Raw genomic sequence first — 20004 nt, 5'->3', positions numbered from 1 at the left:
CAATTCTGAGTAAAGATGTCAGAATTTCGACTTATAAACTCGCAATTGCGTGTTGAATTCAGAATTGCGAGATGTAAACTCGCAAAAGTGAGATAAAAAGTTGCACTCCTGTCTTTTTTTCTCAGAATTGCGACTTTATATCATGCATTTCTGACTTAATATCACACAATTCTGACTTTAACACGCAATTGCGACTTTATATCATGCAATTCTGACTTTATTTCGCAATTTGTGAGAAATAAAGTCAGAATTGCGAGATATAAACTCGCAATTGTGAGAAAGAAAGTCAGAATTTTGAGATAAAAAGTCACAATTATTTATTTTATTTTTATTTTCAGTGGTGGAAACAAGCTTCCATAAAAACAGCTCTTTTTGTTAAAAGGAGGGAGGATTAACTTTTTCATATGTGAAAGTTTTATTTTCCATACTGTATAAACAAAGAATTAACCAAAATAGATATTTATGTTTAAAAATTAACAGTCCCTTGCGTAAGTATTCATACCCCTTAATTGTTCACATTTTATGTTGCTGCCTTATGTTCAACTAGCCTACTTTAAATTACTTTTTTTTTTTTTTTCACACATCAGTCAATCCATGGCATAATAATGGCAAAGCACAGATATGTGACAACTTTGCAAATTTATTTAAAAGAAAGAACTGAAATAAGTACCTTGCACAAGTATGCAAACCCTTTAACTCTGTACTTAGTTGAAGAGCCTTTACAGCCTTAAGTCTTTTGGGGTATGACAAGATTTGCACATCTGCATTTGGCGATTTTCTGCCATTCTTCTCCTCAGAGCCTCTCAGGCTGTCAGGATTGATGGAGACCGTTGTGCACAGACATTTTCAGGTTTCTCCAGAGATGTTCTATTGGGATCTGGCTGGGTTTCTCATTTTGAGGGATCTGTACGTTACTCAAGTATCATTTTTTGGGAGCACTCAGGCCTGTACTCAAGTACATTTGAGAGGGAAATGTTGTACTCTTTACTCCACTACATTTCTATCCATAACCGTGAGTAGTACACTTTACTACTTCTAAATTGAAAAAAAAAAAAAAAAAAAAAAATCTCGGAAACCCTAAATTTGTTGTTTCCCTCTCAAACGGGATTGGATTGTGCAGACATTACTGATTGGGACAGTCTGTCAACAATCACCTTCTGCTTTCCGCCAAAGTCAACTCAATAGTCAGATTTAAATAAGAGACCAAACCATGGATGAAGACGCAGCAGGTCCATCCCAGGAATGTGCCGACCGTGGCCCCACCTCGCCAGACTATTTCAATTTTCTGAAATTTTCTTAAATGTTAAATAAAGCCACATGGTAAAAAGATGAAAATGACTTGATTTTACTTTCAATTCCTTTTACATTCTCCAAGGTATTAACATTAACATTTTTCATATCTGTGTCATGCCTTAGGCTACAATCAGAAGAACCCTTGTTGTTTCAAACTTCTTAGTGTCTTGACAAAATCCTGTCTCTGAGCTCTGCAGGCCGTTCTTTTGACCTCATGCCTTGGTGTTTGTTCTGATGCTAGACCTTTTATTAAGGGGTGCGAGCCTTTCCAAATCATACTCATTTAGTTGAGTTTGCCACAGGTTAGCTCCACTCAAAGTGTAGGCTAACATCTACACGCGTGAAACTGGGATGCTCCTGACCTGCGATAAATTTCAAGGTTAAGGATAAATTTCAAACGAACGAATGGTATGAATACTAATGTAATTATTTCATTAATTTTTTTTAATACATTTGTGAAGTTGTAAAAAATCTGTTTGTTTTTTTTTTTTTTTTGTTGTTGTTTTTTTTTTGCTATTTCATTATGGTTTATGGGGTGTAGACTAATGTGAAATTGTTTTAATTCAAAGTATTTTTACATAATAACAGCAACGTGTGTGTGCACACACACACACACACACACACACACACACACATTGACTCCATGTCGCTGTAGGCTCATGTCATGAGTGCCCGTGTGTTTATATCGCGATGGATCTCTCTTATCAAGCCATAAGGACTGCTAACCAGGCCAGAGAAGCGGTAAGTGCTCATGTTATTTTCTCTATTAAACTTTGATTTCACGAAGTATACCTTGTTGACCTACAGTAAATCTGCTGAAATATTGAATGAATGCGTATAAAGAAACGAGTATATAAACACAAATAATTGGCGGTACGAATTAAGTCTAATGTAATTTTAAATATATGCTTTAAGACCTCATTTGTTCAGCATTATTGATGGGCTAGATAGTTTAGTAACTTACTAAATAAGCGTGTTTACAGCTTTCAGTCTGTGGTACTTTACACAGCCATTGCGGGTCCTGTGTTGCTATAGCAACCTGTCAGGCTGCTCGTCGCACTTCTCTTAATGTGTGATCTGGCGCCATCTTCCGGATAAACACAGTCTATATAGTGTAGTTTGTGAAAATATTTAACTAATTATTAACTTAGTTATTTAACTAACTAAGTAATGTAATTTCTAAGCCATTTTTATAAAAAATATACTTAAATTTCCTAATACCGTCTTAACTAAGCCAAGCAGTTTCTTAATATGATGTTATGATTTCATGGTCTTCTTTTAGGATGAGCTGAGAACTGAAACACGCAGGAGAAATTTGCTGGTTCTGATTTATCATCATTTACTGGAGGAGGGGTGAGATTTTCCTTCAAACACTTCTCAAATTAACATACAAGTTTCAAACGAGAGAAAGACACGTATTTGAATGAATTTCTTACACAGGTATATGGATTCAGCCAAAGCCTTAGAAAAAGAAAGCAGTTTTGGTTTATGCCACTTTGATGTGTGTGATAATGTTGACCTGGACACGGTTCTCATGGAATATGAGAGTTATTATTTTATAAAGTTTCAGAAATATCCCAAACTAACCAAGAAACTGCCAGAACAAGGTGAGAGTTTATTCTTCGTAGTTATTTTACTCTTAATAATTCACCAATATGTTTTAAAATGTTCTATGGTTTTATACCAATAATGACAGTTATTATTCAGTGTTACTTCTTTCTTTATAGGAGAGAGTCGGCTTGTCAAGAGTGGCGGTAAAAGAAGGTATGTACAGTATTTTTAGCACAAAAATATTCAAAGACTTTCTGTTTATTGGCCTTGTGTTCATGTAAAAAGAACATCATCATCCAGTCAGACACTCCCAAGAATCAACTCTGTCCAGCGACCGCCGTCCAGAAACACTGTTAAAAGGTCTGAATCTAAACTAACAGGAAAAGACGTCGGTAAATCCAGGGTGAGTCTCCAAACATCATCTATGAAAGCTTGTTTCTGCCTTGGAATAAAAAAGGTAATTTTGAGTGAATATCTTATTTTGACTTTGCTCACAATTCTGACGTTTTTTCTCAGATTTTTGACATTTAAACTAGGAATTGTTAGGGGGGAAAAAACTTGAATTGCTAGACTGTACACTACCAGTCAAAAGTTTTGGATCAGTAAGATTTTTTAATGTTTTTAAAAGAAGTCTCTCTGGCTCACTAAGGCTGCATTTATTTTTATTATGGTAAACATACCACACACACACACACGCTCAAAACACCAAAAAACAGTAATATTGTTAATAATAACATAATATATCACAATAACACAATTATAACACAATTAACACAATGTAATAATAACATAATATAACACAATAACACAATTCTGATTTTTTTCAAGTTCAAATATCAAATGAAAAAAACTCAGTTGCAAGTTATAAACTGATAATTGCGAAAAAATAAAGTCAGAATTGTTAGATACAGTATTAACTTGCAATTATGAGTTATAAAATCTGAATTGTGAGATAAATTGTGAGAAAAAGTCAGAATTGTCAGAATTAATATCTCGCAATTCTGGCCTTTTTTTCTCAGAACTGACATTCAAAGTCAGAATTGTGAGAACATTTTTGAACATTAGAATATATAAAATGTAATATATATATTTAATATATAAAATTTCTCTATAAATCTGATGCATAATAATTATGTATGAAGAACATATTCTATCCTAAAGTGTAAATGTAAATTTTGTAATTAACCTATGTAGCCTAAATGTTAAATATAGCTTTGCTCGATCTGTCCAGGAAGGTAACAGCCTGACACCTGTGGATACATCAGGATTTGGTCTAAATGTGTCTCCTATCATCAGGAATGGAGCTGAAGAGGGAACACACATGAGAAAGGTCATTCTCTTCTTTAAAAAAAAGTTTAGAGAACCCGTGAAATGTTTAATCAAACATTTGTCAGAAAAATTAAAATTGTGCCATAATTTTCTCCCCCTCATATCAGGGTCATCCGGTTGATTACAGGAATCTGATTCAAGATGCAGTTAAAGGTGCTGCTAATGACACAGATTTCTCGGTAGGTCCGCTGTAATTTTCATTTAGTTAAAGGAATCTTCCTAATATTGCTAAAGGAATATATGTTATATTTGACTAATAGGAGCGTTTGCTGAAACCAATGAGTGCCTTCAGTGGGATGAACAATGACACGAGGGAACTTGCAGCTGTTATTAGCAGAGTAAGTTAATTCTTATCAAATTTCTCTTGTGTGGCAGTTTAAAACTATATTAGGGTAAACCTAATCTTATTTTTACAGAGCCCCTGGCCTAAAGGGACCTGGTGAAGGAAAAAAAATATGATATGGAGGAAAATGTTTCTCGCAATTGATTTACGTTCCCCCAAGAAACTTTGTGTTTGCTCGCAAAGAGCTCAACATTTTATCAAGTGAATGCAAAGTTTTGTCAGGAGAAGATTTTCCAGGCGAACGCAAATTTTCTCTGTGCAAAGCAAAACATTTCACAAGATAATTCAAAGTTTTTCTGTGCGACGCAAAACATTTAGCAAGCGAATGCAAAGTTTTTCGGTGAATGCAAAACATTTTACAAGCGAACGCGAGGTTTTACACGAAATGCAAAATATTTTACAAACGAACGCAGTTTTTTGGCAAATGCAAAATATTTTATGAGTGAACGCAAAGTTTTACGGGGGAATGCAAAATAATTTATGATCGAATGCAAAGTTTTTTGGCAAACGCCAAATATTTTACGAGCGAACGCAAAGTTTTATGAGGAAAGCAAAATATTTAGAAAGCGAATGCAAAGTTTTCGGCCAACGCAATTTTTTACAGGGAATGCTAAATATTTGTATGAGCAAATGCAAAGTTTTACGTGGAATGCAAAATATTTTACGAACGAACGCAAAGTTTTTTGGTTTGCGCCAAATATTTTACGAGCGAACGCAAAGTTTTACGGGGAATGCAAAATATTTATGAGTGAATGCAAAGTTTTTTGGCAAACGGCAAATATTTTACGAGCGAACGCAAAGTTTTATGGGGAAAGCAAAAAATTTTACGAACGAATGCAAAGTTTTATGGGGAATGCGAAATATTTTACGAGCGAATGCAAAGTTTTATGGGGAATGCAAAATATTTTACGAAAGAAAGCAAAACATTTTACGAGTGAACGCAAACTTTCCGGGAATGTAAAGGGTTTGCAAGCGAACGCAAAGTCTCTCTGGGCAACGCAAAAATATTTTATGAGCGAACGCAAAGTTTTTTGGCTAGCGCAAAATATTTTACGAGCGAACGCAAAGTTTTACGGGGAATGCAAAATATTTATGAGTGAATGCAAAGTTTTTTGGCAAGCGCAAAATATTTTACGAGCGAACGCAAAGTTTTACGGGGAATGCAAAATATTTATGAGTGAATGCAAAGTTTTTTTGGCAAACGCCAAATATTTTACGAGCGAACGCAAAGTTTTATGGGGAAAGCAAAAAATTTTACGAACGAATGCAAAATTTTATGGGGAATGCAAAATATTTTACGAGCGAATGCAAAGTTTTACGGGGAATGCAAAATATTTTACGAACGAATGCAAAACATTTTACGAGTGAACGCAAACTTTCCGGGGAATGCAAAGGTTTTGCAAGCGAACGCAAAGTCTCTCTGGGCAACCAAAAATATTTTATGAGCGAACGCAAAGTTTAATGGGGAACGCAAAACATTTAGCAAGCGAATGCAAAGTTTTCGGGGAATGCAAAATATTTTATGAACGAACGTAAAGTTTTTTGGCTAGCGCAAAATATTTTACGAGCGAATACAAAGTTTTACAGGGAATGCAAAATATTTTACGAACGAACGCAAGGTTTTGGGGGATGGAAAGGTTTTGCAAGTGAACGCAAAGTCTGTCTAGGAACGCAAAATATTTTATGAGCGAATGCAAAGTTTTACGGGAATGCAAAATATTTTACGAATGAACGCAAAGTTTTTTGGCGAACGCAAAATATTTTACGAGCGAATGCAAAGTTTTACGGGAATGCAAAATATTTTACGAACGAACGCAAAGTTTTTGGGGAATGGAAAGGTTTTTCAAGTGAACACAAAGTCTCTTTGACAACGCAAACTATTTTACGAGCGAACGCAATGTTTTTCAAGAAACGCAAAGGTTTTACAATCAAACGCAAAGCTTCTCTGGCAAAACATTTTACGAAAGAACGCAACGTTTTATGGGGAACGCAAAATATTTGTGAGAGAATGCAAAAGCATTGACATATTTTTTTCCAAATACCATGGCCCTTTAGGGGCTCTGTACATTTTACAAAAACAAATGCACAAGATTGAAGAACATTTATCTGGACTATAAAGAATTTTCTTCAGTTAAGCTAAACCCCCCACCCCAAACCTCATTAACATCCTTACTGTATGTTTTACTTTTAGTGTATTTGTCTTTTATTTATGTGTGGATTATTTTTTCTCAATGATGATTCTCATTACTGTGATACAGTACAGAAAATCAGTCTATATTGAAATTTTTGTTTTTTTCAGAATTTAAATTTACTAAAAAAAAAATTATATTTTTTTCATGCACTACTCCATTACTGTTTTTAAACATATTTATATTGTTGTTTAAATTAAAATAAACAAAGCAGAACATCTATTACGCTTTCATTATGGTAATTCATTTTTTTTTTTTGTGGGAAGTGAACTTAATTATCCTAAAAATAAATGCTAAATACAATGCAAAATATCTTGATAAGCCTAAAATAGGCTTAATTCTAATTTATTTGATTTTTATGTTTCGCCGATTATACCACATTTTTACTTTAAAGACAAAAATAGGACAATATTTCTTTTAATGAGGAGTCATTTGTATTAATGAACGTGCATTTTCAACATTAATGCAACACTAGAGTGCAGCATAAAGTCTGTTTTATAATATAGCGTGGCATTTGTGTGTGCAGATACATTCACAAGGTGGAACATGTATTATTGAAGCACTCAATTTCATCTTTCTCTGCTGTCTCTCCATAAAGGATATCTATTTACACAACCCCAACGTGCGCTGGGACGACATTATAGGTCTGGAGGCTGCCAAGCGATTAGTCAAAGAAGCTGTCGTCTACCCCATTAAGGTGCTTGGCTGCTAAACACTTTGGTATTTCTCAAGCTGCCGCCTGCCTTCGATTCTGAATACATCTCCACTAAAGGCTACAGGAAAGCCGAGCTCAGGGTTATTTCTTACGATGACATGAAATCTATACCTGAATACCATCCAATCTGACCGCTCACATATCTGGCTCATCTCTGGCCTCTCTGGTGATGACTTCAAATCCACAATGCACTCCTGACAACAGGAAATGCAAACGTTATTTGTCTTCTCTGGCTCAATTATGTGGTGAAGAAGGTTGTTGTCATACCTGGAAATTCTGTTTGCTCCGTATTATTTGCTTTTAGCGCATAAAGTTAGAACTGTATACAGAATATGATTATTTCACATTATGCTGAAAGACATCTGGTGGCTCGGTTTTGTCAATACTTGGAACTTTCCATGTGTTAGATAAAGTGGTGTCTGACAGTTAATTGGTCAATGAAAAATTACTTTGTTATTCTCCTCACTGTTAAGTCAAAAAACGCAATTGATTATGGTCAGGTTTTAGTGGTGTTTGCTAAGACAGCTTGCAGTGTGTCCATGCTGTTTTTTTAATCAAATTTAATATAAATAAAATCTGTTAAACCTGCATCCTCACAACAACCTAGCAAGCAACCAATCAAAAATCTCAAGCGACAACTCATAACACCTTAGTAGCCAATAAACAACCATTCAGAACACTTTCGAACAGCTAGTAACCACCCAACACACCTTAGCTGCCACCCAGATCACATTTTCAATTCCATAACAATCAGAGCACCACGGTAATGGCTTAGCAACACACTCACATGCACTCAGACACCTAAGAAGCCACCTAGCAATACCCTTGTAACCACCCAGAACACATTTTCAATCCAGTAAAAATCCAAGCACACAGCAATAGCCCAGCAATACTCTTACAGGCACTCGGAACATCTTAGCAGCCACCTAGCAACAACCTAGCCCATTCTATTATAGCAACTATTCGGAACACTATTTGGTCTAACAACAACCTAGATTATAACATCCTTAGAAACTTAATTGTAATGCCCTAGTAACCATTCAGAACACCCTAGCACATGCTTCGCAACAACCTAGTGATGGACTAGCAGCCATCCAAAACTCCATTGCAACCAACAAGAAACCACCCAGAACACCCTTGAAACTGCTTAGCGAACACAATCTGCCTAACAACAACATCCTAGTAGTCATGACAAAGCCCCATAGTAACCACACAGTAATGTACTACCAGCCACTCAAAAAGCACAAAAGTGGTGCTAACCCTGAGCTGGGGTTAAACGCAGTTTGAAAAGCTCTATATCAGCACAGCAACAACCTAACAACACAATGCGACTTAGAATGGCTTAAAACTGCAGCACACCTAACAAAATCCTAGTAGCCATGGCAAAGCACCGTAGCAACCACCTAGCAATGTTCTAACAGCCATTTAAAAAACTTTAGCAGTCACCTAGCAACACCCTAGTATCACCCAGAACATAATACCATTAAAAAACCTTAGCAGTCACCTAGCAACACCCTAGTATCACATAATAACATTCAAATAGCAACTATCAGAACACTTGATCAATGATCTAACAACCATCTAGATCATTGAACCATCTAACAATATCCTTGCAGAACTCAAGAGAACCTCAGCAAAAACCCAACAGTCAACCTAAGAACACTTTAGAAACAACCTAGCAACATTCCTATAATACCAGAACATCATCAGAACTGTTCAGCAACCACCCAGATAACCCGTTAACCACCCAGTTAATCCATTAACAGCTACTCAAACACTTTAACAAACATTTACCAATGCCCTAGCAACTATCCACAACAACTCTCCCTCTTTTCAGTATCCACAACTGTTCACTGGAATTCTGTCACCATGGAAGGGTTTACTCTTGTATGGACCACCAGGTGTGACCTTTCTGTTTTCTGTTTGTATATTCAATACCAAAATATAAATCATTACTCACTTTGCAACTCATCTTAATGTGATGATCTTTCCCCAAAAAATCAGGCACAGGGAAGACGATGCTGGCCAAGGCTGTGGCCACGGAGTGCAATACAACGTTTTTTAACATCTCCGCATCCAGTATCGTGAGCAAATGGAGGGGAGACTCTGAAAAGCTGGTTCGGGTCAGGAGAGGGCGTTATTTTATTGTTTGGTTGAAAGGTGTGCTCCGCGGATCAATGGTTTTCCTCATGTAATGCTTCTCTGCAGGTGTTGTTTGAGCTGGCAAGATACCACGCCCCATCCACCATTTTCTTGGATGAGCTGGAATCAGTGATGAGCCAGCGAGGGGTTGGCCAAGGGTGAGCACGTGCCAGGGAGATATTGAGTGTGTTTGACTTGATTTGTGTTATAGTATTAAAACACTATCATACTGAGTCAACTGATAGTTTTGAAAATGATTCAATTAAATTGTTTTCTTTTAAGAGGTGATCATGAGGGCAGTAGAAGGATGAAGACGGAGTTACTAGTTCAGATGGATGGACTAGCACGATCAAATGATCTTGTGTTTGTACTTGCGGCCTCAAACTTACCCTGGTGAGGAGTGATTGCGAGGAAATAGTAATGTTCTGTTTCGGCTTTCTTTCTGATCTTTCTAATCTGTCGTTAGGGAGTTGGACCATGCCATGTTGAGAAGACTGGAGAAGCGTATACTGGTGGGTCTCCCATCTGCATCTGCCAGAGAAGCCATGATCAGCCATTGGCTTCCTCCGGTCAGTAACTCAGGTGGGGTGGAGCTGCGGACAGAGCTGGACTATCACTCACTAGCACAGGTGAGAGAAAACATGTGATTTACATTTAGTCATTTAGCAGACGCTTTTATCCACAGCGACTTGCATCTGAGGACTAAACCAAACAACACAAGAAGTGCTCAAAATACAAAGTTCAAACATTGCTCAGAGTAGCATAAACCAGACAAGTGAGGATTTTTCGATAGATAGATAGATAGATAGATAGATAGATAGATAGATAGATAGATAGATAGATAGATAGATAGATAGATAGATAGATAGATAGATAGATAGATAGATAGATAGATTGATAGATAGATAGATAGATAGATATGCAGCTGTACTGAGATGTCGTCTTGTGATATTTCAGGAGACGGGAGGTTACTCTGGGTCAGATATCAGGTTAGTGTGTAAGGAGGCGGCTATGAGACCCGTGCGAAAAATCTTTGACGCCCTTGAAAATCACATTGAAGGTAAGAAATATGCCACGTCCCACTCTGAACAACATAAAACTGCTGTTTCATCACAAAATCCTGTTTCGCCCACAATTCACCGTCTCCATTACGCCATGTATCTTCACAGGTCAGTCCAATATGCCGGTTATTGAACTAGAAACTGTGACCACAGCAGATTTCCTGCAGGTGATTGCTCACACCAAACCCTCAGCCCGATGTCTGATGGATAGATACTCGGCCTGGGAGAAAGAGTACGAGTCCGTCTGACTCATTATTAGAGCAACCAAACCAATGTTTTTATTGTCTACACTTTATGATGTGATGCTGTGTTTTGTTACAAGTCTCACTGTGAATCTAACATTTTAAAGGAAATTACATTCAGTTACATATAGATTGTTCTCATATATCAAAAAGGTCAATACAAGTTTGATTTTTCATGAGCTACATTGACAAATAAAACACTTTTTCTTTATCTTTGTGTGTAGTGATATGATTAATAGGAGTACACCAGAATAAGTGCATAAGGAGTGCAGCAACTTTATTATGTAATAGAGAGTAAGCCTATTTGTTTATTTTCTTTTTACAGTGTGTGTGCGTGTATTAATCAAACTACACAGTACCATTATTACTTTGTTTTGTTGTAAACTCAGTTTTCCGACTGTTTAGATCCTAAGAGATGTTCAAGTATATGATTGACAGCGTCTGGAAAGCTGTCACACGTTAGGTGAGGCGGCGGGTTAATTTTACTCTCGTCACCAGGTCTATATTTACCTGCAAAATTAAAAGAGGCTTATTAATATCTAGCAAAACAACTATAACCACTGAATTATAAACACACAATTGCATATTAAAAATCAAGCCTACCAGTTTTGACTAAAATTCCCAGCATTCCTGCATTCTGTGCCCCGCCAACATCATCTCTGGCATCCTGTACAGAGTTTGGATGGTGTTGTTTGTCAGATTATTATAAAGCAAACAAATGCATCTCATCTGTAATTATATATATATATATATATATATAACACTTTATTTTAAGATGAGTTATACAGTACATTACATGTACTTAATATAATAATAACAACAATTAACCCTATAGTAGCTAGTAAGGGCATGTAGTTTATTAGTATCACCGAGTACGAAAGTGTAACAATAATATTTTGCATTAAGTGAATTAAGATTTTTGCATTGTAATATTTCATGATGGTTAAAAACAGATTTTCCCCCAAAATTCTTGTAAATATTCTAAATAGTATGTATACTATATTTACGTATTATTATTATTATTTTCATTATGTAATGACATTAACTGTCATGAAATATATAAATAAATGTAATATAAAATTCATAATATAGAAAATAATTTTTGTTTATAATATATATATATATATATATATATATATATATTTTTTTTTTTTTTAGAGAAATTTAATTGTGAAATATAAGCAGTGTTCTTAACAGACTTGGTGAGATTGAGGCCAGTATTGTCTCACTCACGTCTCCTATCATCACAGCCTCCTCTGGTGAGCAGTTCAGGTCTCTCAAGGCCTCCAGGAAGAAGGCTTTCTCTGGTTTACCCACCACTGTGGCCCGGGTGTCCGTCGCATACTCGAGACCCGTCACAAACGGACCCGGGCCCAAAGCCAACCCGTCCTTCCTCTTATAGTACCGAGCTTTGTGGATTGCAATGAGGGGGGCACCATCTAAAATGAGTCTGAAGAAATGAGTCTGATGAGGATTAGCAGCAATATTTACACCACTAAATGGGAGGATTCAAATCATTTGATTGTTGGTTTAATGAGTCTATGAATATCTTACAAAATCAAGTAGGTTTACCGGAAGGCTTTATTGAGGGTCTGGTAGTTGAAGTGGTCCGGTGCTAATCCGATCACAACCGCATTAGGATCCGATGTCTCTATACCTGAAACAGAGGCAAGTGTGAGGTCTACACAAACCATTATTCTGGAACACTATGACTTTTATTTACATTTCCTTCATGATCTTCATAATTTATATATGACAAATATGTGCTTTTAAAAATAACGGTTCTTCACTTTTAACCTTATAATGCCTAATATCGGCCTATTAGGTCTACCGATATATCGGTCTTGCTCTAATATGAATGCGACCGGAGACGCCAGAAAACTGCAGCTTTAGTTTCTGCTCTGACAGCCGCAAGACCAGCTGAACGTTGTGAGTGTGTTTTAGAAATCAGGAATGGTGAGAGAACATTGTGCTGATTCTGTCAAGACCACTATCATCAAATACGATTGACAATTAGCATACCGTTAGGATTTGTGGTATGGTTCTGTTCCCTGCACATCCACTCTGCCTAGCATGGATAAGAGCAGGGAGAGCAACAATAACCCCCCCCCCCCCAATAACTTGTTGCCACGTCACTGTTTTCACAAATTCATGTTTGTATAGTTTACACAGAGACAATAACGGATCGGATCGTTTTCAAAAACTTTGAAACCTATTCTAAAAGTTTACGTTTTCAGACCCCCAAAACACCATTGTTGTGTAAATGAACGGGCAAATCGCGTAAAAATGTTTATCTTTGTAGTAGAAAACGGTTTGTGTTTGTAGTAAAAAACGGCGTGATGTAAACGGCCCCTCAGATGAGCTGACATCACTCAACGTACCTGTGAAGTCCTCTCGAGCACTGTCCTCCAGCAGCAGCAGGGGGCGCACTGCGCTCTGCTCCAGCAGATTACGGGCCGCCGTGAGCGACGTGAAGATCTCCCGCTCCTGGAGGTCAAAGTTCAGCCGACGCAATCGCTCAAACAGGGTCCTCTTACATTCCTTCGTGGTGTTGGTCACAAATTTTACAGCGACTGGAGACTGTCTTAATCTGGACAAATTATATTGTACATGAGTAATTAGTTTCATGGAAAACAACTTTGCAACACAAATTGTTTTCAATGACATGTCAATGTAACAGCCCTAGGTTCTGTATAAAGCAATAGAAGTAATATAGCAGTATATAGTAATATAAATAATTTGTTTTAGCTAATCAGAATGTCATATAGGTGTCGATCATTTTGCATATTTGTGTATGTTGATATTTGATATTGACGATGTATACTTTCAATTCTGTTATGATTCCTGTCTTGTGTTCCCCAGTGTGTGGTGCTTTGTTTTTTCCAGTTCTGCACCATGTTTTTTAGTCCTGCCCCCTTAGACCAAAGCCGATGATTTTGTCCGAGCAATGAATAAAAAATAGAGTAATAGGATTCATATTTTCTTATTTTATTTGTCTCATCTTATTTTAGTGTATAGTGTTGTTAGGATGACAAAAACTTAAAAAAGTTACATGTTTAGGGTGATTACATTTTTAACTCAGGGGTCTAACAGCGCTAGTCAATTTTAGAATGATCGAGATGACCAATCAAATCAAAGAAGGCGGGTCTTACTGTGACAATGCAACCAGAGTTTGTGTAAAGATGCAAGTATTAGACAACTGTTTTATGATAGGAATGTTCAGTGACTGACAGTAAAAGATTATCTAGTGATGCAAACTATTAAACTTTTTATGAAATTTCGCTGTTTTGAATTGAAAATATGTGACCATGCTTCGAATTAATGTGAATAAACAAGAAATGTTTGTGTTTCGACATAGGCATACAAAAAATAGTGAATGTGCACATTTTAAAATAAAATATTTTTTGCAAATACATTGATTACTTCATCAACTACAACTACAATCTGATCTAGAATTTCTATTTTTTTTTCTATTTTTTTTAATCATTCCCTTAAATCCATTTTAATCATTTATTTAATTCCTTAATTATTGTTATTATATAGTAATATTATTATTACACAAAGGTGAGACTCTGCCTATGCTCACATGAGATCAACCAATGGCAAACCGCAACCATCCAATCACTCAGAAGTCAGGACAAAATCAAGCCCTGTCCTACATTTGTTCTTGTTCCAGTAGCCGTATCACTCAGATATACGTCACAATAGGGAAGAAGACTGAGTGGCAAAAAGACTGAACAGCATTGGTTTTCAGCCTGAATGAATACATTATATATTGTAATGTTATATATCACATTGACAATGGTATATTTTGCATAATTGAATGGTTTTAGATAAACACTGACAAAAAACTATACAAGTTGTAGGGCTGGATGACATGATATACATTTTTTCCATATTTTTTTATAAAGCATTCACAGGCAAATTTGCTTTCCCCGGCACTGAAATCCGGCACATAAAAATGCCAGGAAACACAATGCTTGGCTGTATGTCACTATTTATGGTTCTTTGGTCAGTTGTAAGGAACGCTATATCGAGTCCAACCTTTATTTAAACTGATAATCTTTCTTTTTATTTGCGTTTTCGCAGTTTCTCCTAATTCCACTCACTCAGCAGCTCTTTTGCCACTCGGTCTGGCTCAGGGCGCGTGTTCTGTGATGTCAATGCATACCCTATAAAAGACAATCACAACTTCCATTTCATGCTGAATTGTCCAGTAGCACCTCATTGCAGTACACAAGATGCAGGGGGCGGAGTCGGATCCAGATCTGAGGGGTGGAGTTGGGTAGGTTTAGGGGTGGGTTTAGGGATCAGGGGGTGGAGCTGGATAGGTTTAGGTATATGTAAGGTGGGAGGTATCCCCGCGGATTTCATGTTCTGCAGTGGGCACCATCTCGAATTGTCCGTATTATATCATGTGATGTATACTGATTTTTTTTTCCAAACAAAATTAATTGATTGTGAAATCTGTCAAAATGCAGCCTTGAAATATTTTAACTGTGAATTATTTCACAATTTAATTTAAAAATTAAATTAAATATAAAAAATTATATAGGCTATATATATATATATATATATATATGTGTGTGTGTGTGTGTGTGTGTGTGTCTGTGTGTGTGTGTGTGTGTTATTCGTATATACCCTATATCAAAAACGGCCAATAATTTCCCCAAATTCCGGCACTGACCGTGTTAAAGCCTCTTGCGCTCCGGGAACGGCGGCATCCTCGACATGAAGAGTCCCGCTCAGATCCACCAGAACTGCTTTCAGTGTGCGGAGAGACACTTACACACACACACACACACACACACACACAGTTCATCTTCAAGCATCACTTAGGATCGTGTAAAGCACAAAAAAGATCTAATTTTGTTTTAATAGCTTTTTGGCTGGGCTATATTACAAAAATAAATAAATAAAAAGAGGATAAACGTGACTGGCGTTTAGATTCTGGATTTTTGTGGATCATGTTGTCAGTTTTCGAGTGTGCAATTAATGCTCTTATTCACCATGAACTCTGGATTAAACACAATGAATAGCCAGCATAACAACTCTTCATCTCTTCATCTGTGTTTGCTGTTTGACATCATTTTTTTAAGATTTGGAAACCCTACATTTATTTAAAACGAGCTGCCAAACAACAAGGGCTTTGGATAAGGTAAAGCAGATTGCCTCAAATCATTTAATAACCATTCAGTAATTCCACGAACTAAGAACATGTAACGTTAAATAGAGTAGGCTAATCTTGTGTGTTTGGGTTTTTAATATTGATTATAACATGAAAACCCGAGTCTAGACTACAAAAACATGACATGCTATTAACATTCGTTTCCAAATAATTGACATATTTTTATTTTAAAATAATAAAAAAGGATGAAACGATGAATGTTAAAGCATAAAACACATTTGACCAATACAAGTTATGAAGAACTACACTTACTTCCTACTGGGGTCCTTCTCTGGCGTAGGCTTACATTTTGCTGTCCTAAAAATGCCTGTCGAAAATACGCAATTAATTATTTTATCTTATCTTATCTTATCTATATATATACATCAACATATATCTTTTTACATTTAATGTATAGATTTTTTTTATAAGAGCACACTGGATTTTCGCCACCACTGCAATTTGTAATCATTTAAGAGGGTTTTCTATGTAAGATTATTCACTCAGTGAATAATAATAAAAAAAAAACATATGCTGGATATTTTAATAACAGATTAAATAGCATTTAGAGCATTAATTCATATCCTCCTGGGACCCAGGTCGTGGACATAATATTTTGGTGAATTTATCTGATAGCATACATGTCACACTTTTAGTCTATGTCTGTAGAGCATATTTTAGGACTTTTCTGAGAAACCTGTTAGTAGGTTTTATCATGGCAACTCCCCCTCCTTAGCTTTTAAAAATGATTGACATTAATCAAATGTAGCACTCTTGTGATAATATGATCACATTTTATAAGTATGCCTATCATTTAGATTGTCATAAATCAACATCTCAGGAAAATGTTATGGGGTTTCAAATTAAATGACTTTCTGTTGCAAAACAGGGCATTGATTTCATACATGTCCACTGAGACACCAAGACTTACAGCATGTTTATCAGGCATTTTGGGAGACACAAGTGAATAGGAAAAGAAATGATATATCTATATTCCTATGAAATATTAGATATTTTTATGGAAATGTTGCAAATTATTATTATTTTTTCATTACATGTTGCCCCAAGAACACCATGTGAAATACAGATACATTGTTTTGAATAGGAAAACACAAATGGTAAATGCAAAATGGTATATCAATTCATTCTGTTATATTTTTCATAGTTGAGAATCATCTTTTTTTTAAAGTTTGGTTTAAAAAAATCCTGAAACCTAAAAATTTATTGGTGAATGATTGAAAATTATATTGTTTTTGCCTATTCTGATATTTAAGTATATATATATATATATATATATATATATATATATATATATATATATATATAAACATGTTTTTATTTATATTATATATGAATATTTGTATATATTAAAAAGTATAATTTTATATATATATATATATATATATATATATATATATATATAAACATGTTTTTATTCATATTTTCATGTTTTTATTCATGTTTTTATTCAACAACATTTTATTCATATGGTGTCCTCTGAAGTGCTCTCTTACACTTTTTTTATAATTTTAATTTAATATGTTCATGGCACTATTTTACATTAAAATCAAATAGAATTTGTGATTAAAATAAAAAAAAAAACAAGAAAGAACACAAGAAATAAAATAAAAATAAAATAAAATATGCACTTAACATCCTGACAGATCACCATTTATTTGAGGTAATGGGGAACATAACTTTTCTGCCCAAATTCACTTTTTTTTTTTTTTGTATGCCGAGATAAATCCTGGGATTGGAGAAGTATAAAGTCACATCATCTTCGGTAATAACCATTAAGCATAGATTATAAAGGGTTAGGCTTTAATCGCTGTTCTGAGCATATGGTTGTAATTCAGCGTTTTATCCGTGGTCTGGGCTACTGTTAATAAAAAGGTACTGTAATCCTGATGGACTAATCTAGTGTTGTTAATGGACTCCATATGGTTCTCATCACTGAACCGGATGGACTCAATTTACCCCCTCAAACAACACACATTACGATTTCAAAGATTGTTCATTATTAATATCCTCGTTTATATGCTGGTTATGGTTATATAGTACAATCCTAACGATATGAATAGAAAAAAGAATGAAAAAAATCCATTCACTCCATTGGCTGTACAGCCGCAGAGAAGTATGCAGGTTTCTGTTCGAGCCGATCGGAATTTGAACAAGATGCGCCAATTACTCAAAACCTTAGAAGAACATTTCATGTGTTGCTAGTCTTGCATTGATGTGAACTCAAATGTGACTTAGCTCAGGGATCAGGTAGCACAAAGGGGAGGGGTGTGTGTGTGTGTGTGTGTGTGTGTGGAGGGGCGGGATGAGTTTTTTAAAACTTCCCTATTACCGTCTCAGGCTTTCTCGACCGATTTTGAACATTGTATACCATAGCTTTGAAGGTCTTTTCACACCAATAACGAGAACTATATTAGCGTCCACAGTCGACACCAAGGCCAGCGCTGGAGTTTTATCGCCTGTCCCTTTAAATGCACGAGCTCGTTAAAGGATGATGATTCTGATTGACTGTCAATTGGCTTTATGTACAGCTGCACTACTTCCTGAACTTAAGGCCCAGTTTACACGAGAACGCTCACGAGTGAAAACGTAAAAATATTTTTATTGGGTGTGCCTTTCGTTTACATGGCGACAGCGTTTTTGGGGCTTAAAAACGCAAAAAAGTGAAACCACCCTCCAGAGCGGAAATCTTTGGCCACGTTTACACAAAGCCGGGTATTTAGCAAAACGAATATTTTCCCCCTCTCCGTTTTCAAAAATAACATCGTTCACACACCCGCATAAATACACCGTCGAGCGCCTTCATAACTATGCCAAACCTATTGGCAGCAGTGTAGGGGTTAAGGATAAAGCCATGCAAGCCAATCAGAATCCTCAGAATCGACAAGAGAGAACCTAAAACCAGAGCCCATCCAACGGAAAGCCTTGGCACTTCCTATTAGCCCCATTGTGCATCACCTTGGTTGCAGTTCCATTAGAATTCCACTGGAGGTGATCGCGGGCGAGTGCAGAATGAATGGGAGTCTATGGGGCTAAACGGCTAAATGTGTCTCTTTCACCTGCTTGTCATTAAATCAAAATAGATTTTATTGTTGATTCCGCAAGTTCAATATAGATTATAGGCCAAAAGTCGAATGAACGAGTACTTATGTCCCTTCGATTTCTTACAGGTTAGGCTGTTGTTGGCCGGAACACGCTAGCTTTCTGCCATTGTGCGAAGTCATCACATTTTTGAACGGATTTTTAGAACAGATAAGTGAACTTAAAAATGCAATTTTCAGCTGAGTGTATTTTCTTAGCCCTCCCTTTTGAATGCAACTTTCAAATTACTTGACAAAAAATTACATCCTGAGAAAAGTGGATTTCTGAGGTTGAAACCCCATTGACTCCCATTCATTCTGCGCTCGACCGCGAGCGCCCCCGCGTGGACAGAGACGCGTTACTGCAGCCAGTCCAGAACCCGGAAGTAACCAGCCAGTGCCAATTCTCTTCAATTAGACATCCTCTGAGTGATACTACATTGAATTTCACAGACTTTTGCGTCACCATCTGCACGCGGATTTCACACCCAAAATGCTCGTCTAAACGCAGAATAAAAAGTGATAACGCAACTTTTGCGTTTTCCGTGTAAACATAGCCTAAGCCGGCTCCTTGTTTTCTGTCTGCCATTATTGGACAAATTGATTAATCCAGGTGTGCCTGACCTCAGTAGCCACAGCAACAATAATCAGACACACCTGAATTTGTCCAATAAAGGCAGACAGGAAACAAGGAGCTGGCTTAATTTCAGGAAGTAGTGCAGCTGTGCATAAAGCCAATTTATTATCGTTCTGAACTTCTGATCCCAAGGACATCGAGCCTCTATAGTTGTGGTGTGAACTCTGCTATTGTTTTATACTTAGAAGAACGATTGTCATATCTATATTGGTCTAGTTATCGTCTATGGTTTTAACC

General features: G+C 36.3%; 2 protein-coding genes across 3 annotated transcripts; one reads left to right on the top strand and one right to left on the bottom strand.

Moving 5' to 3' along the window:
* Positions 1–1932: 1932 nt before the first annotated feature.
* katnal2 (katanin p60 subunit A-like 2) lies at positions 1933–11076 on the top strand. 2 transcript variants are annotated; one of them, XM_039677944.2, is made up of 16 exons: positions 1933–2034; positions 2576–2646; positions 2734–2900; positions 3021–3057; positions 3145–3247; positions 4076–4174; positions 4281–4352; positions 4434–4511; positions 7304–7402; positions 9258–9321; positions 9425–9543; positions 9629–9720; positions 9845–9955; positions 10029–10191; positions 10520–10622; positions 10732–11076. In XM_039677944.2, exons 1-16 carry the CDS (start codon positions 1984–1986, stop codon positions 10869–10871), a joined length of 1569 nt encoding a protein of 522 aa, XP_039533878.1. In that variant the 5' UTR covers positions 1933–1983; the 3' UTR covers positions 10872–11076. The 2 variants fall into 2 exon arrangements, with proteins under 2 accessions (XP_039533878.1, XP_039533877.1); XM_039677943.2 differs by having other exon boundaries at positions 3130–3247.
* A 54-nt stretch (positions 11077–11130) lies between these two features.
* Positions 11131–16356, bottom strand: hdhd2 (haloacid dehalogenase-like hydrolase domain containing 2). Its single transcript, XM_039677945.2, has 7 exons — positions 16306–16356; positions 15553–15649; positions 13247–13455; positions 12438–12522; positions 12099–12315; positions 11469–11532; positions 11131–11375 (listed from the first exon to the last, which is right to left on the bottom strand). Coding segments are annotated over exons 1-7 (798 nt in total). The 5' UTR covers positions 16307–16356; the 3' UTR covers positions 11131–11250.
* Between the last annotated feature and the right edge of the window lie 3648 nt (positions 16357–20004).

This window comes from Pimephales promelas, chromosome 23, assembly GCF_988280905.1.
Source record: "Pimephales promelas chromosome 23, fPimPro1.hap1.1, whole genome shotgun sequence".
Lineage (NCBI taxonomy): Eukaryota > Metazoa > Chordata > Actinopteri > Cypriniformes > Leuciscidae > Pimephales > Pimephales promelas.
The sequence above is the reverse complement of the archived record's forward strand: the minus strand, read 5'-3'. Positions and strand labels throughout refer to the sequence as shown.

Coding starts and splice junctions, on each gene's coding strand:
- katnal2 (XM_039677943.2), top strand. CDS start 1,984: ATGGATCTCTCTTATCAAGCCATAAGGACTGCTAACCAGGCCAGAGAA. Junction 10,192..10,519: donor ACTATCACTCACTAGCACAG/GTGAGAGAAAAC, acceptor GTGATATTTCAG/GAGACGGGAGGTTACTCTGG. Junction 10,623..10,731: donor CCTTGAAAATCACATTGAAG/GTAAGAAATATG, acceptor GTATCTTCACAG/GTCAGTCCAATATGCCGGTT.
- hdhd2 (XM_039677945.2), bottom strand. Junction 13,456..15,552: donor GCGCAAGAGGCTTTAACACG/GTCAGTGCCGGA, acceptor TAATTTGTCCAG/ATTAAGACAGTCTCCAGTCG. Junction 12,316..12,437: donor ACCCTCAATAAAGCCTTCCG/GTAAACCTACTT, acceptor TCATTTCTTCAG/ACTCATTTTAGATGGTGCCC.